The 17,816-nt window shown below is 41.8% G+C and overlaps 1 protein-coding gene across 1 annotated transcript in view; it reads left to right on the top strand.

Annotated features, from left to right (window-relative positions):
- The first annotated feature begins 12,567 nt into the window (after positions 1-12,567).
- Positions 12,568-17,816, top strand: part of gfra4b (GDNF family receptor alpha 4b) — a 50,679-nt gene continuing 45,430 nt past the window's right edge. The window contains exon 1 of the mRNA XM_030113493.1: positions 12,568-12,897. Within this exon, the coding sequence (XP_029969353.1) occupies positions 12,855-12,897 (43 nt within the window). The 5' untranslated portion in view covers positions 12,568-12,854. The remainder of the gene's footprint in view (positions 12,898-17,816) is intronic.

The following is a 17,816-nucleotide window of genomic DNA, read 5'->3' as shown; positions in this document are numbered from 1 at the left end:
CCAGTGAAAGCTATGAAAGACCATGAAAAACCCACGGAGCTGAATGCTGCGCAGGTTGGAGGATAGCACCTATTTACCTCTGGGGAAAATAAAATGGAATCAAATCCTAATGTCAGAGCAGCCATGGGCGTCACACGTCACACCCAGCTGAAGGAACAGCAGACTGTTAATTATCACATCAGACTTGAAATGATCAGCATCGACACTTCCTTTTTTTTTTTTTCTTTTTTTTTTGAAAATAGCAACAATTTCAGTCACATGTCACAGCGAGCAGCTGCTGCATTACCTGCAGATATGTATCAATAAGGATCCTCATCGTATAAACAAACACATAACAAGACTGTAACGAACAAACACACCTCCAGACACACACTGATCTCACCGCACTGACTTGGCAATTAGATTTCTAAATAATAAAAATGTTTTTTCACAAAAAATATGCAATATTGGAGAAATTATTGACATAACACACTGATTTTCACTTCTCAAAATTATAAATTCCCTTGTATTGTGTCCATATTCTTTGATAAAGCGTCTCTAACACCCAGTAAAAGTACAAAAATGAGCCCATGGTGTTCAGCGGGTCACGTTTAGTTTAGTTCTTCTTCTATAGTTGAGCCGGGGTACTCCGTCGTTTATAGGATGAGAAACAGGGATCGTGGAAAACTGTGTTTTGTTTTAATTTTATTCCTACAAAATTCAAAATATAAGTTATTTCAGCAGTTTCCCCCAGTGTGTTTCTGTAGATAATAATAGTATTTTATTGCCCGGATCCTCCAAACCCGAACTGAAAACATTAAATGGATTTTAATAGAATTTGTATTAAGTGCTCAATAAAAGGTACTTAATATGATAAAATGTAATGTATTTTGTTCATTTTTACAGCTCCATTTGTTATTCTTGAATGCATCACATCTCACGCCTGATGTGTTTAGTCGGCGCAAACGTCTTCCGGTAACTTCAACCAAGCTGTAACTTTCGACTGGCAGTGATTCTCCTTAAACGCAAATGTACGATTTCTCTCAGGTCTTGGTTGTCACAAGGAAATTCAACTGCGAGTGTGTATATAAACACACACACACACACACAGACGCATGCGTGCATGCATAAGCACACTGCAGCTTGCATTTTCACCGTTGTGCCCATCTGCACTTTCAAGCGTCTAATTTTATAAATAAGTGCTCGGAGAGGAGCGGGCCCATTACAAACTGAAAATTCATTTTAGCGCTGAAGACAGACACCCGCCTTCAACCACTCACTCCGCAGCCTGTTGAGTAAAGACACAAGGTAAATTGCCACTTCAGCTTGTTTGTGAAGAAATGAAAGCGATGATGACTTCAAAGAGCTTCCGATAGAATGTTTTATGGAAATTGCGTAGAATGCTCCGAGACAATAGTTCACAGTGTACGTGTGGAGGGGAAAAAAATAAAATTGAACATTCTTATATATGTTTTTACAAGTTTGACAAGCGAGGAAAGGAGGCACGATGATGAAACCGTGTTAATATATGCAGGCCAACGGTGCGATAACGGCAGAATATAATTGGATTTCTACTTTGTGACACTAAAAATAACATTGCTGCTGAGCTCTTGGTTTTACAACCGGTACAGAGAACAGCATTCGCTTCCATTCTGACCTTTGGCCCTTCCAGACTTCACCCTCTAATTTGGCTAATTGTGTTTTTCCCAGGGGAATCACACACATGCCCAGCATGGAGAACATCAATGACGGGGGTGTCCGGGTCAGGTCAGCGTTGAAACGCCGCTCATAACAAAGACATGTGTGCCCAGAATGAGCCACATCTCTCTTTGTCACACCGGCAGCACGTTGTTGAGGCTGCACGTTCCCTGGAATCCACTTTTTTTTTTTTTTTTTTTTTTTTTTTTTTTGTAGTTTTAGGTTTTTCATAACAGCGCTGTGAAGGGAGAGGGGACTGTCTACATATCCCTCCGGTTTTCAATTGCTGTCCATCTCCCAGAATAGCAACACTTTCATTTTAACCAATGAGCTGCCAACAGAGCCCTGCTGGATTTCACTTCAGTGTCTTCACTTCCATACAAAGTGAATTTTTTTTTTTTCGCTCGGTGCATGATGCGTGTGTGTTACTGTCAGCGTAGACACGAGTCAGATTGGTAAAATAAGGTGAAATTAGCTCCTCTTGCTGGTGAGTCACCTCTTGTCTGGGTGGAGGTCTGGCATTAACTAACCAGCTGTAATTATCAAACTCGATGAGCTCTGGACAGCTTCACACTGAAACTGTGTGTGTATTGTCGATTCTCAGAAGCTGGAGATGCAAATCCAGTCGAGTCTGACAGCAAGAAGAATAGAATTTGTTTTTTTTTTCTTTTTACTGGGGAAAAAAACCCCAAATCTTTCACAAGCGAAAGTGCTGCAAATGGAAAAGTCCTGCACTGATCAGTCAAACACATACAAGTACAAAAGATGTGCTCACCCTTGAAATGAACTCCGGTGTTATCACTCTTCAATTCAACAGCAAGGGAAAAAAGTTTTTTTCTTGAAATTAAATGTATATTTTCTTTTGCAGAGTTAACATAGTATAAAAATTGCATTGTATTAACAGTTAAAAAAAAGATACAACAATTATCATACTTAATCTCAAATTACTCTCCAGATTAAATGTAAAACATATTTTTTCATCCCTGACTTGTCACTGAAGCAGTGTTTCTATCAGCTCTGCCTGCAGCACGGACCAGAGATGTTTACACAGATTCATTGAAAGAATGTGAAGTGCCCGTCGGATTGCTGTAAGCCTTTTGCTGGTGTTTTGAACAGACTAAATAAAACTCCTGTTTTACTTCACTGAACATTTTCTCGGCTCTCGGTTCGATCTTTGTTTGTAAAACTCCAGTAATCAACAATAATCCCACCGACACATTTAGCTCACACACAGCACCACTGACTTTATCGAGCTATTGACATGCTTTGGTTTGACATTAAAACTACCAGTGTGAACTTAAACTGTCTTTTTCCAGGAAAAACAACAATGTCCCAAATATTATGGGTTGTTGAATATCAGTATTGAATTTTTTATATTTATGTGAAACGTTTGACCACAAGCAGAAAAGGTTGTCAGAAAAAAAATGAACACATCTTTGGAACTATTTAATATATTTATAAATGTGACACTTGGTAGATTGGTTGCTTTAAATGTGTGCTGTTTCAATATTCTGGAAACATAGGCATTAAAGGCAAATAACTGGATTAATGGTGTGTTACTGAGCAAATAGTGTGAAAGATCCTACTTCTTAGTGGCTTAAAGGTGAGATCAAACTGGAAATGGAAGGTTTTCGAGAACTCCCACAGCAATCACCCAGCACAGCAAGGGACTCGATGAAAATAAATAAACGTTCCAGCTCGACATATATATAAAACCTGCTTGTATTCTGGCATAAAACGCGACACACCCTGATCACATCAGTGAAATAGACTTACTGTTTGAAATTGTAAAGCTTTACAGCGATTTTATGGTTACATCAATCACTTTTGTTGGTGTTACAACAGAAAACAGAATAAAAGCTGTCCGGTAAATGTGCAATGTGAGTCTAAACTGTAACTCCTGACCTTCATTTTATCCTGTTCTTTATTGGTGTGTGTGATGACGGCCATGCTTGTCCGTTTTCTCTATTCTGACAGCAGCAATACAGTGAATAGTGGTGCTTTTGAGATAAAAAACCATTCAGATGTAATAATATCAAATCAGTTGACGATTAAAGTATAAGAAACTTTAAAAGTAGACAAAAACCATTGAGAGAAGAAATCACAAAAAATAATTTGCCAAGAACAAAAAAAACGCAATGAAAGAGGTTGAAATGAATAAAACCAAGAAAATTAAAGACAAAGAATTCAATTTGCTTTTTACTTCTTCATAAAAACACCTGCAAATGGGAAATAATACATTCCTGGCTGGTACCTCTCCCAGTCCCTAAACTGCATGACCCCAGCAAAAAAAATCTGATTTCTTATCTTGGGTTTTCTTTTCTTTTTTCTTTTTTTCATTTTCATCCAGACTCCAAAAAAAAAAATAAAAAAAAAAACCCACCGCAAATATGAAGAGCGTCTGAATGTCTGTTTGCACACATTCTTCATAAAGAATGGGTGCAAACAGACATTTTTCATAAAGAATGTGTGGTTCGAAAGTGTGGCCCACAATGGGAGAGACGTTTGATTGATGCCACTCGGTCGGCCCAGCGGGGGAGCCAGCTCACGCGGCTGCAGCACAAAAAAATGTGTTTTTTGCAGCAAAGCAATGGTATGATCTGGAACGGCGCGGCGTTACATTCACGTTAGTCTCACTGTATGCAACTGAGCACCGTGCTTCGACATCTAATAAACCTTAAAACGCATTAATCTGTTGCTCTAACTCGACTTAGCGGCTTGTGTTTCATTGTCTCACCAGAAACGTAAACAACACGCCTGCATCAATATGACCCCCTGCGGTGCTATAAAGTATGAAGATCCTTTCAGCCTGGATCCCAGCTGAAGAAAAAAAACCCATTCCTGTGATACCTCTGTTCCAATAACTCACGCAGAGACCCTTTAATAGGCTCCAACACTTTCTACTCTCTTGTGAAAATTGAAATCTACCTTTTTCTTTCCTTGGCAAATTAGGGACATTTGCCACATTACAGCCTTGTTTATTCCTTCTATTTTATTTTATTAGATTTCCCTTTTTTGTTGTTGAGATATGTGGGATGAATTTTCTGTCTTGCGTGGTGAAAAATAATTGTGTTGCATTTACAAAGCCTCAGATGGAGTCCAGTTGAGTTTACATGTTCTCGCCATCTATGGATGTCCCAGTTTGCCTCCAAAGGCGACATTGTGCCGGATCAACAGTTATGAAGACAGATGACTCATGTCCCAGAAGCAAAGAGCTGATTTTTTTCTCTCCCCGCCCACCCCCCCCCCCCCCCCCCCCCCCCCCCCCCCCCACCCCCCCCTCTCCTTTTATACGTGTATAAATCACAGTAAAAATAGCATTAGAGAGTCTGGAAACTTGTCAATTGAAATGACCAAAGCCAGACGTGACAGTTGAGACTCGGAACCACAGGAGAGGAGTTTGACGATGTTTCTGTCACTTTTAATATCCGAGCGGATCTGAGCGGGCCCGCGATCGGCTCTGATCACTTCTCATAATCACTGACGCCCAGTGGAGAGTGCAAACTCAAAAAAACTGACAGGTAGGATCACAAAAAAAATAAAAAGCACAGAAGACAAACCGAGTTTAACCGCAGGCATGATGGACTGCAGCATGTTTGATGATTTTAAATTTACGCCAGTAACTATGATAATACCAAACCAGTCAGGACTGAGCAGGCCGGAACGGAGGACATGCTGTAAATTATTTTTCTCTTAATTTCCTCCCCACTGGGATTCACGTTTCAGCTCAGTTTTGACTAAACGTGTTCCTCAAATGAGGACTGTTATCACAAAAACTGTTATGAGCGTGCATCCCCAATGAGTAAGCCTCGCCTCACTCAGAGTGGAGACATTATGTCAACAAATTGTCAGAACGGCTTTTGTCAGAGCGCGCAGAGAGAAGAAAGGCCTTCAGTTCTTCTGTTACCTAAGACAACACGTTCACATGACAATCAGCAGGAAGGGAAAATGTCACAACTACACTGCTACCTGTATTCTGTTTTGGAGCATAACCCTCAAGTATTCAGTTCCTAAGGATTCACAGAGTTTTCAAAAAGTTCGAAGAGTTTCAGCCTAAAAAAAATGAAACAGTTTTTCAGTCGCGGCATCTCTTCCCATGAACGTCTGCTGATCGCTTCTCACTTAAAAGGGCGCGTGTGGCGAGCGCCATAGATTCTCACTGAGATGAACACACACTAAAATCCACACACATGCTCTCACATTCACAAAATCCCAGGAGAAGAGTTATGGGATGTTAAAACACAGAACTGTTGATCCAGGTGCCATCTGATTATTTTTGACCACCAGGAGTGTCAGGAAATCCGTGATAGATGCTCCTGGATAACCTCATCACCTCTTGAAACCCACCAAACAGAGACGAATAGGGCAGAAAGAGACAATCTGTCACAGCAAGTGGAACCTGATCTCTTTGCTCGACTAATCTTTAATTACATGACTGATAAAGACTGAACCCTGTGGAGAAAGACAAAGGAGTGAGTTTAAAGAAAAGACACTCTGCAGGTACATATATATTATATTCGCCTCTGAAAAGCCCTGATTGTGAGAGAAAACACTTGCGACTGTGAATGTGTTGCAGGAGGTGCTGCTAATTCACACTGTGCCTAACCATGAAATGACTGCTGTTGCTAGGAATTAGTTCATCTAACAGTGCCTCATCCTGCTTTTTTTTTTCTTTTCCTTTTTTTTTCCCCCCTGTAAATGTGTTTGCATGCTTGTGTGCGGGTGCGTGTCGATGCTGATGCCGTCGCCTTTGAGGTCCAAATCACGTTAAAGTCACAACCAGGCATCCACAGAGCAGTAACATAACCTTCCGCGCAGTGTGCATGAGACGCGCCATCTGCCGTAGCGGGAGGTAACCGAGTCGCCGTCTGTGCGAGTGCCCGTCGTGCAGTCTGGCACCAATTGAGCGTTGCTCTATTTGGCATGACACTGGCAATGAAATCCTCGTCCCGGATCGCTGTGACAACGTACAGCTAAACTTCCCCGTATGCTCGACAAAGGCTGGGATCTGTCATTACGGAGCGCGAGGATGATGAGGTACGTTTCCTGAGCTGAATTTTAAAAGTGATGCAGCAGCTGATAATGGCGTGGCCTTCAGGAGCTTAAGCTTTATTAAATTACTTTAAGCCTTTTCAGATATTCAAGAAAAAGACAATTCTAGTGGGGGTTTTTTTCCTCTCCCGTTTCTGTCAAAGTTCAAAGTTCTTTCAAGTCTGTCACTTTTAAAACCACTGGGCTGTTGGGAAGACAGAGAGGAAGAGGAAGTGTCCCGGGGGTTGACTCAGAACAACGACCGCTCTCTGTTTGCAATCAAGTGCAGACCTGACGTCACTGTCCGGGGAGCAGTGAGCATGTATGGCCCGCTCCCGACTCCACTCTGTGAACGGTTAGAGGTGCAGAGTGATCTCCTGAAACACACGTTACAGAGCCCACTATTATTCACTCCAACCTGGACTCAGACTTTATCCTTTACTTCACCTCATTCACTAAAAGAGGAGCTTTTGCAGTTTTTGGGGCTTATCGGTTCCTCTCAGCAGGAATGTATGAAATTCATTCTGTTTGCTTCCCTTTTTCCTCCCATTAGACTGACTTGTACAAGTTCTCAACTCGGCTAACAACTTTAAAACTAAAGCTTTGTGTGCGTTGTGACGCATTATCCAGCCTGGGAAATGTTTGTGCAACTTATCGTAGCGCAATGAATAAATGTCAGCTAATGGCTTTTCCTGAAAGACAGTCAGGTCTGATAGCTGAAATTGTAGTAACAAGTGTGGAAGCAAAGCAATTAAATCAACTGCCAAGGAGGTACAGCAAAAAAAAAAAAAAAAAAAAAAAAGGTAGATCTGCAGCTCATGTCTGAAGGCACAAACTCAGGACGCTGATGGTTTCACCTGCTTTTACCTCCAGTTAGTCCTCAGTGACTCTTCTGTTCAGGAGAAAAACAACAGCATAGCTGTCAGATGTATCAGTACCGAGCCCCGATCGAGCTTCATAACGAAGTGTGAGGGTTAGTGCCAAAGGTGATGCTTCAGTGTTGGACTAAACACTATCTGGATGGAAAATATGCTGTAAAAATCTGACTGTTCATCTGAAGAGGGTGTATGAAATGTCCTAAAAACTGCATACGGTGTTAGGATTTATAAATGGCCCAAAAATTTCTGGAAATACATTTGTAATCTGTTTGAAAGTTCTCCATTATTGTCTTCTCTTCTCTCTTTTTTATTTTTTCCGTCCATCTAGACATGCTTTGTACAGCTTTGTCAAAATAAGGATCACAGGGGGTTGGAACCAATCCCAGCTTCCAATGGACTGTTAATCCCAGTCCATTACAGGGCAAACAGAGAAACACACACACACACACACACACACACACACACACACACACACACACACACACATACACACATACACGCACGGATCTACAGACAATTTATAAACATCAATTTACCTTTGGATATTTCTTTGGAGTGTGGGAGAAAGCCTGCCCAAGGGGCCGGTTAGCCCAGGCTGTTATGACGTGAGAGTACATTGGGGCCGAACTTCCAAAGAGTTGGTGATATAAGTAGGCTTCGGGGAGGACGGAGGCAGCGTGCCAGTGGGACTCGGCAGCGTGAGCGATATGGAGGATAGACCAGCGCATTCTGGTGGGATTCAGCAGTTCGTTTAATGAGTCTTGCCAGGAGCTGGAGTGATGCTCCCAGGGTGCGAGCGGAATAATCAACATAGGACAGACGCACAGTCCAGGCGCAGCGGCATCAGGCAAAACGACCGGCCCCCAAATCCCAAGAAAAGATGCATTACTTTCGGTGGATGTCCACCGAAAGCAGTGCACACTCTACGTATATGAACACTAAGCAACGCGCATCCTAAGGAAACCAGAAGCCAGTCCTGAGCGAGCTGGACAAACAAACCGACCCAGCCACAGATATTACCATTTGAAAAAGGCCAGCCAGCCCTCTGGCAGAAAAGAGACCAGCATCCCAGTGGTGGAATGAACCAGAAGAGCCAGAGGAGCGGCTTCTGACACTGCGATCCAGCCAAGGTTCAACAGGGGTCCACCACGGCCGACTGAAACCGTTCAGAATACCTTATTTCTGATTATTGAAGTCTTTTTGAAAACAGTTTGGAAACTTCCTCCACATGTTTGTGCAGGTGGTCACTCAGCGCTCCGCTCAATCCCTTCATGGTGAACGCAAGCAAATGAGCGTGAAAGCAGTATAGTTTGCAGCAGATTGTTCTTGTGTAAACAGGAACTAAAGCACCAACCTCTCATGTAAATACTCCTGTTTATAAATCTGGCTCTAAACTGGATAAAGCAGGTATAGAATATCTTCTCTGCATTTAAACGGGTCTGTTCTGTTTCTCATTACTTGTATGCCAGAACTGAAACATTTTATTTGTTTTGCCGTGGACACCAGCAAGAAAAGCTAATGAGGCTCTGAATCAACTACAGACGGGGCTGAGCGGTGAGCTCCTGCAGACAACAAGCTGACCACAACACTGTGGTCTCCAAGAAACACGATCATGTTACAGGAGGGAGAAGCGGATTCAGCTGCATCAGTGTCGGGGTCGTGATAATGTGCATGCTGGCTCAGTGTCAACACTCACTGGGACACTTCACTGGAGGTAAGGTATTCCTAATGTCATTGACTCGACCTTTGCTTTTCCAAAACGGATGAAAAACTCTCAAAATTCTTATTCGAACAGGATTATAATTAAAAAATGCACCATTTTCACATGTGTGATTAATTCATATAGATCAATATATTAATACAGATGTAGGGTAAAATGTGACGTTCTAACACTATGATGTGGTGATTTTCTCTCCAAACCGCCCCTTTTCCCTCTCCACTTGCTCACACACACACAGAAACCATCTCCTCATTTCTTTGGACAAATCTCGTACTCCCACGCTCATTCATCATGCCAGTGCCATGAGCCGGCCTTTCAACCAACTGAACTGAAATTATCATCCAGTCGCTTCATGACTGATATCCCCAGATCAATTACTCTTGATAACTTTGACAGGAAATGTAAAATGAATCATTTTGGGAATTAATTTGATTTTTTTTTTTCTTAATTATTATTAGGTCGTGTTTATCTCAATGGGAATTAAAAGAGGAGGCGTATGAGTTACATCTTCATTTTATTTCAAAACTTAATCTTTTTTTCCCCTGTTTATTCTGGTGGATGTGCTTTGAGTTTGAAGACATTCAAGAGAGTAGTGCTTCAGCCTCCACAGCCTTCAAGAAGACTGCTCTAACAATGAGTTCGTTCATAAAAAAATCATGAAAATGTCAATCTGTCCAGGAATCAGATGATGTGAAGCAGCACAGCCTGTATCTGCGTAGACTCAGGAAAAAGGATAAAATTAATGAAGGGATCAACAATTAAAACTTTTTTTTTTTACAAAACGTTATGTGTCAGATTGAAAACACAAAACATTTTTGATTTATCATGCAGGAGTCTGCATGCATCCTAAATGGTTCCAAATGTTTACAAAGCTCTTCTTTAGTGCCTGATTCAGGTTCTTCGACACGCCAGTGATCACAGATACAATAACTAATTCCGCATTAATGTTGTGCCCTCACATCTGCAGTGCACACGCTGAAAGGAAATCAATGCGCTTTAGCCTGCAGCGAAAACTGAGAGCTGTCCATCTTCCGTGTTTAAACAGCAGTTTGTTTCCATATTGACAAATTGTTGAAGACACAGCAGATCCTGGACGTGCTGGAATCTGACAAAGTCGTCTGATTGAGCTGGACAACTCATAGCTATTCAGTTCACGTTAAACTGCCATTTCTTAATTTGAGGATCAGAAAGACAATCCTCTCCTCTCCCAAAACTCATTGGGAAGGAGCCAAAGACTTTAATGGTTGAGCAGAAAACAACCATTTTCTCTTCAGTCCTCGCTAAACTATTGAGTGTTTTTCCATTGTTGCAAAGCTTAAAGCTGATTCAAATTACAAATGCAGATGCACAATGCAAATGTGTACTTTACCAAAAGACCCCCATGGTACTGGGCTGCTCTTTAAAGATTCATGCAGCAGTTTCAGAGCCCATCTTCCCATGTTAAAACACTCCGGGTCCCAACAGAGATGCTAATATATTGTTCCAAATATTCTCACTGCGAGCTTGTTAGAGAGACACGATTGCAGCTGCTGAGGTGTGAAATGTTACTTTACAGTTACCTTTTTTATTTTTTATTTTTTATTTTTTGCAAATCTGACATTTCAGCAAAACAAACAAACAAAAACAAATAAAATCACTGGAATTGCTGGAGCTCATGTTGCCAGCTCATCCAAGTCCAGTGAAGCCAGCAGAGCAGCGGTGAATGGCAGTGAAGATAATACTAATAGGCTGAAATGGCTCTTGCGAGGTCTTCACTCTGTCTTTGTTACACAGCTGGATCATCCTTTTGGACCTCTGGGCAGCTTTATGGATGCGGACACGTGCACACACACACAGACACACACACACACACACAGAGTGAAGCATGCACAGAGCCGGGAGGGTCCGACGTGCTGACCCTTTGTTATCTGCTCCTCACCAGCTTTGTTTGCATGGATCATCTGAAAACTCAAGTTAGCTTTTTTATTTTAATTTGTTGTTGTTGCTTTGAAGTCACACTAAATAAGAAGCCAGTCAGTCAACAGGCTCCAAACGGACACCCTGGTCCACTGACGTCGCCTTCGAACAAGAAGAAAAAAAAAGGGGGGGGGGGGGGGGGGGGGGGGTGCTGTGTCTGAACCGTAAATTGAGCAGATGGTGCGAATGTTGAATTCTTGACGGTGAGGAATCAATAACCGCCTGTTTCAAAACAGTGAGCAGCTCTAAAAATTGAGCGCTGTGACTCGGGCTGTCGGCAGCAACCAGGAACTGGATCCCCGTCTCTGCAGGGGCAAAGTGTTTTTTGCTTCTGTTTGATTCAAAGGGAAAACACGGCTGGAAAACACAACAATGAACGTTTCATCCTTCCCACCTTCAAACAGCACGTCCAGGGGATTTTCGCAAACTTGCAAACGGTCTCTTTCCCTCGTCACATTTAGAAATAATGCCGTTCTTATCATTAGGTTGCTGCTCAGGTTAAATGTGCACCAACCAAAGCTATCTGAACCTTTGCAGCAGTCTACCGGAGGGGGCTGCCTGTCTGTTTGGGTTTTATTGTATAACCAATTAGAGGTATGCTGTCAACCTGAATTTGGACTTTCAACTCTCAAATTCTGAAGAAAAAAAACAAGAAATGAAAAAGATTTCTGGTTGAGGACGTCTCCAATCTCCCTCTGGAAAGAGTTCTGCTTTGTCTTCAATTGTTTTGTTACTCTTTCCTTAAATCCGCCAGAAGCCCTGCGAGACCTTTCCCCAACAAAAAGTCACGGATTGAAAGAAACACAGCCAGTGTGCCTGTACCTGCAAATATAAACATGATATTCACCCTCTTTTTGAACTATAAATCCCACTTTTCTTGTAAACTTCTTCTTGTACAAACTGCTAGACCTTGAAGTGATGCCAAAGAAGAGAGAAAAAAAAGATAGAGCCTATGAAAAGCTTCCCTTTATTATGCAGACTTGATTTGGTTTAAAAAAAAAATAAATTGTGTGAGATTATATCATGTTCACTCTGAAGGTCGGTGGTGGAAAAAGCATCATGTTTCAGCGGCAGAATTAAAATCAACAGTGCATCTTTTATACCCTGTTCATGATGCTCCAAATTGTCCCCCAATGACGCACAAACGCCAAACCTCTCTCTCTCTCTCCCTCTCCCTCTCTCTCCCTCTCCCTCTCTCTCTCTCTCTCTCTCTCCATCCTCCCAGCACTCAGCATCCCTTCAGACTGAAGGACTTGTGCAGCCACCTCGACGCGCATCCTCCGCGGCAGCAGCTCTCCGGACCGTACAGCGCGCAGGACAACTTTCCCCCTCAGCGTTACGCATGGCTCTGCTTTTGCGCAACAGCGCGACACTGCCCGACGTCTTCGAGGAAACTGCCGGGGTTTTAGGATAGAAGAAGAGGCGAGCAAGCAAAGTAGGCGAAAGACGCTCCCGGGACTTTAGAAGACAATTCACTTCACGCAAATGATGGTCTCCAAATGCACGCCGGGATATCCTGCCGTTACCGTGTAAACATCCCGCTGTAGGCGAAGCTCCGACGCATCACGCTGAAATCCTGGTTCCTGACAGGGATGGATCTGTGGGGAGTTTACCTGTTTCATCTCATAACTTTGGGTAAGTCTCTTTTTATCTATTCATTTCGGAAGTGATTTGTCTTCGGATTGAGGAATTAAAAAAAACTAAGACAACCCGCTCCTTGCCGGGTGGGGAAAAAAAAAAATGAAATAAAACTCAATTATAAGGAGTTTATTGGCCATGTCCTCTGAAGTGCGCGCGAGATGTATGCCTGTGTGTGTAATCGGAGTAGAAATGCAGTTAATCTGCATACACTAATATACTAATGGTTAAAAAATAATTAGTTGAGTGGAGATCCGTGCAGAGCTGCTGTGCACACGCGCACGTGTTTAGGCGTCTCTGTGCTTGGGTGCGCGCACGCGTTTAACTACCAGTACACGCATGCATGCATACTGTGGGTTCTTTTTTCTCTACTGCATAAAATATTGTGTGATTTTAGGTTTTCTAGAGTTGCATTTCACCAATAACAGCAAGTTTCATCACATATTTATATCCCTATTAAAACCACAGGCGTCTGTATTCTACTTTTATATTTCTATTCCTCATAATGAATAATATTTTAAGTTTTGCAGCAGAATTACATCATATTTTACTGTGGTGAATCCCACTAAAGTCCCCACCTGCAGCAGTACATCAGTCATTGCTGAGAGTGTCACTGAGGTACCTGCTCTCTATGTAATTGAATGAAGCTGGAATATTGATTTTTGTGGCAACAATCCACAGTCTTGAAAGAGGAGAGGCTGCCGCGTCTCTGGCTCTCAGAGTCTCTTTGTCACTAAACACAAATGTGTCAATCTCAATTCTGCTTGCCACACTGCTAACGAATATGATTATACCCACCGATGGGTACAACACCAGAGAGAACCATTCTCATTTTAATTGGCACCAGCTTGCCTACTTAACAAAGACAGGAAAATGCATTGTAGCTCACCTCTTTATCCATTATTAATGTCGCCTTTGGAGGTCTTCATTAAAGAAATGAAAGGAGATGCCGGTGAGAAATAGTGAATACAAATCAATACAGTTTTCTTTGTGAACCAGCTGGTTTTTGTGTGCGGTGACCTTTGATGAAAGCATTTACACTTTTTGCATGATTTGATTTGTGATGGATGATTGTGTATATATGTTCTCCAGCCTTGTGCCTCAAAATAACTTCCCTTCTGATACTCCTTTGAACAAACATGCAGATTGCTGTTCAAGTGTCATTTTTCAATAATTCAAAGCAAACTTCGGTAGAGACATGACTTCTTTATTGGAGTTTATTTGATTTGTGATTTCTGTCCTGAGTGATTTTCTGCTCAGATGAAACAAGGGAGACCAGAAGCTGAAGGGTCAAAAATACAGCCTGTTCAGAGGGCTCAACTCGGGGAAAATTCTGGGCAGTTTCTGTGAAGTCGATGGCCTAAATGGACAGGAAAGAAAAAACACATATCAATCCAAGTCGTCTAACTACTCCAGATACCTTCAAGCCAACACAGAGGGATCTCGAAATGACCACAATTTTCCAAAAAGAGCTCTTAAACCAAACATCAGGAGCCGTATTTCTCTGCTGGCAACAGTGGTCATTAGAGGTGAACATTGTGGGATTATCTTTTTTTTTTTTCCTGCCTTTCCTCGTTGGGTGAAATCAAGTTACAAAAGTGGAGGTTTTCTTTGTGCCCATTTGTACTCATAGGTAAGAAGACAGGAATACATCTCAGAGCATTTTCAGTTTCCTCCAAATGAAAAGCCACAAAATTCCCACTTATATAAATTTATTTGACGTCCTGGTGAAGCATTTCAAAGGCATCTCATCAACATGGATATTCTATTGTTCACTTTGCCATCTCTCAATTCTCAGTCTATTTATGTGATTTTCTCAAAGACTTAAACAAATAGTGACTTATTTTAATTAGCTGGCTGATCAGATAGTCGTTCAGAGTATTGACATTTGCAGCTTCATTTGCTTTTAAGGATGGAACAGACGGACACCTGAAAACATTAACTTGTTCTTTGTGTGGAGCATTTTTGAGTGTTTTTCTAACGATTTCCAGATGTTCCTAATCCTGATAATCATTTAATAATGAAAATACTCTTCATGCTCTGTTGGATTTTTTTAAATTGTGCCATGGTAGCATCAGTGTTTCTAATGTGTGATTTTGGAGAGTTTGATGAGGTTTGAATTGTGGGAACCTCATTACATGGTCAGAGGTTTTCCAGAACTGCAGCTTATTGATGACGATTCACTGATGCACTTGGTTCCACGGAGGCCCCACCTCGATGTGTCAGTACCACGGCGCCCCTGCAGAGGTCTAATGGAGGACATACCTGGACGAATCCGCGTCAGAGGGGGGCCTGCACAGTATCAGGCTGCTACAATATACAAGCATGATAGATTAAAAGAAAAGAAAAAAAAAACGCCATCAAACCAATTAGTCTGAAACACGCCCATGAGCCCCGTTCAGGCTCGGTCTGGTCGGTTGGTCCGAGCTGAGACGTGACCCTCGAGCCACTGATGGTGTTCAGTACGAGCCTGCAGGTCTGGAGGAGGACATTAATCTCACAGAGGGTCCGTTTACGAATTTGGAGGAGTTGTAGGGTCCAAACTGAACTGCTGTTGCCTCAACTGTTATGCAGAATTGAAAAAAAAAAATATATATATATATATTCCAGGCAAGTAGTTGACTGATGTTATCTGAGTGATAAATGTGCACCGAGGCTCACTTTGACAGATCCACACTGAAGCTCAAAATTATATAGAATTAGGCACAATTGTGCAGCGTAAGTCTTTTATTTAAGATTAGATAAGCTTTTCCCGGCTGTATTAGCTTGAAATGGTAAAAGGGACGCTGCCACAGAAACAGCACAACCATTTCACTTAAATGTGCTTTTTTTCCCCCAACTGTTGGTCAAAGTGATAGCAGCAGCAGCTAATGCTCCCAGGTCAAACTGTTGCCTGATAATTTATGCTGATGCTCAGTGTAGTGGTAGCTGGTGTGAAAACAAAGATATGTTCAGTTATCATTAGCAATTTAACCTTTTTTTTTTTTTTTTTTTTAAGTTTTAGCTTATTAGTTTCACTCTTGGAGAGAATAATTAATATTTTTTTTTAACTCTGCTTCCACAAACAGAGCAGCTTTTAACTGCAACAGCAGGCAGCTTCGGCGCACCATCATGCTGTATTCTTTGATTTAATGGTTTTGACATTGCAGGATATGACCTGTGTCTTTAATGGAGACAGATAAGTACTGCCAAGCATGCTATTACCTGGCATATTGGCTGGCCTCTTGTAGAGGGGATTTGTCATGAATCTCATTTGACGCCGGTGGTACCCATGGCGAGGAGACGACCCATCACATGCTCATGCTTCCTTCATGTTGGATGGATAGGTCAGGCCTTTAATCCCAATAAAATGGCGAGAGGAGGTAGTCCTGCCGCTGGTTAGTAGTTTCACAGAGAGACTAGGACAGTTTGGCACAGACACAAAGTGCATTTCAGCCTGCTTTCCTGGTTGGGACTGAACACTCGGTCTAACCATTGCTTTCGTGGACTTGTCAGCCAACATATTGCTAACAAAACACCAGTGTAATCATTTTTTTTTTTCATTTTGCCCTCAGAAATTTACTTCTGACAGGCATTTTAAAGTGGATGAGAGCAAAAAAAATAAAAAATCTCTGTTCAAGAGGGTTTAAAATCATGTATTATTGGCACTTCTGTTTTAATGTCCACGGGGTGTCTTAATCATTTAAAAAAGTGGAGCTTGAAAACTTTAGTTATTTTTTTTGGGGAACAGTCACAGAGTGTTTCTTCTGTTGTGTAATTTGCTGCTGATTGCAGGAAGCATGTATCCTTGAGCCCTGACCGCCACCCACATCTTTGATTTGTTCAACGGCGCAAATGAAAAAAAAAAAAGGAAGCAAGATGTAAATGTGAAGGGAAAAAAAATCCTACTCAGTATATTCAGTTTTACATGTTGGTTTATTCTGCTGGTTATTTCAGTGATTGTAAATCAACAAATTAGAAGAATAAACTGAACGCTTGTCTTCATCCAGTTTATTTCATTGATGACAAACTAGTCCGGCCTACAACATCTCAAACTGCGTCTTCCAGCATTGCTTTCTAGTGAAAAAAAAAGCAATAAAAATAAATAATGAAATAAGGAAAATGTACTATAATGCAGTTTAAACTGCACATTTTAGTCAGGGGCACTTAACTCAGTCCAGCTCAGAGGTAAATGGTCTTCACTTATGCAGCACGTTTTCACCGCTTCAGCAGTCTCAAAGTGATTTGTGCTTCTCACTCACGTCCATCCATTCATTCATTCATATATTCACACACCACTAGCTGCAATGCGAGGAGCGGAGCCTGGTTTCTGTTGGGATCATATTGGGTCTTGTGTCTTGTCCGAGTCTCGCTCGGGCAAAGTGACTGGATGAAATGGGGAAACAAACCATTAACGTTGTGATTGGAAGACGACACGCTCCACCAGCTGAGCCAAAGCCCGAGTGTTTCACTTACTGTCTCTGGGTTGCTTCAAAAGATGGAGGAAATGTTTAATATGACCACAAAATATTTGATACCTTGTTAAATAACTTAATACAGTGGCATGTTTTACACACGGATAACTGCCGGCCTGCTTCCTCCGTGGTTGAAATGCCTGCAGAGCTTTTCATCCATTCTTAAATGTATCTAAAAGATTCACATTTGCAGCGATTTACAGAAAAAAGGTCGACTTTAACACATTTTCCTGACATTACTGCTTCACATAAAGGCGGTTTATGAGCGTGTTCTGAATTTTATTTCCAGGCTAAGATGCCTGTGATTTAATGATATCCTGAAAGGAGCTTCGTGTGTTCTAATGCCATCTTTGGGAAGTTATAGAGACCATCCCTAAAAGAACAGTCTGTATATAGACGTGGTTTACATTTCACCTCCATTTTCCAAGTTCCAGCTCTGACTTGCATTTCCAGACTGTGAGC

The sequence above is a fragment of the Salarias fasciatus genome, chromosome 2 (genome assembly GCF_902148845.1).
Source record: "Salarias fasciatus chromosome 2, fSalaFa1.1, whole genome shotgun sequence".
NCBI classification, from domain to species: domain Eukaryota; kingdom Metazoa; phylum Chordata; class Actinopteri; order Blenniiformes; family Blenniidae; genus Salarias; species Salarias fasciatus.
The sequence above is the reverse complement of the archived record's forward strand: the minus strand, read 5'-3'. Positions and strand labels throughout refer to the sequence as shown.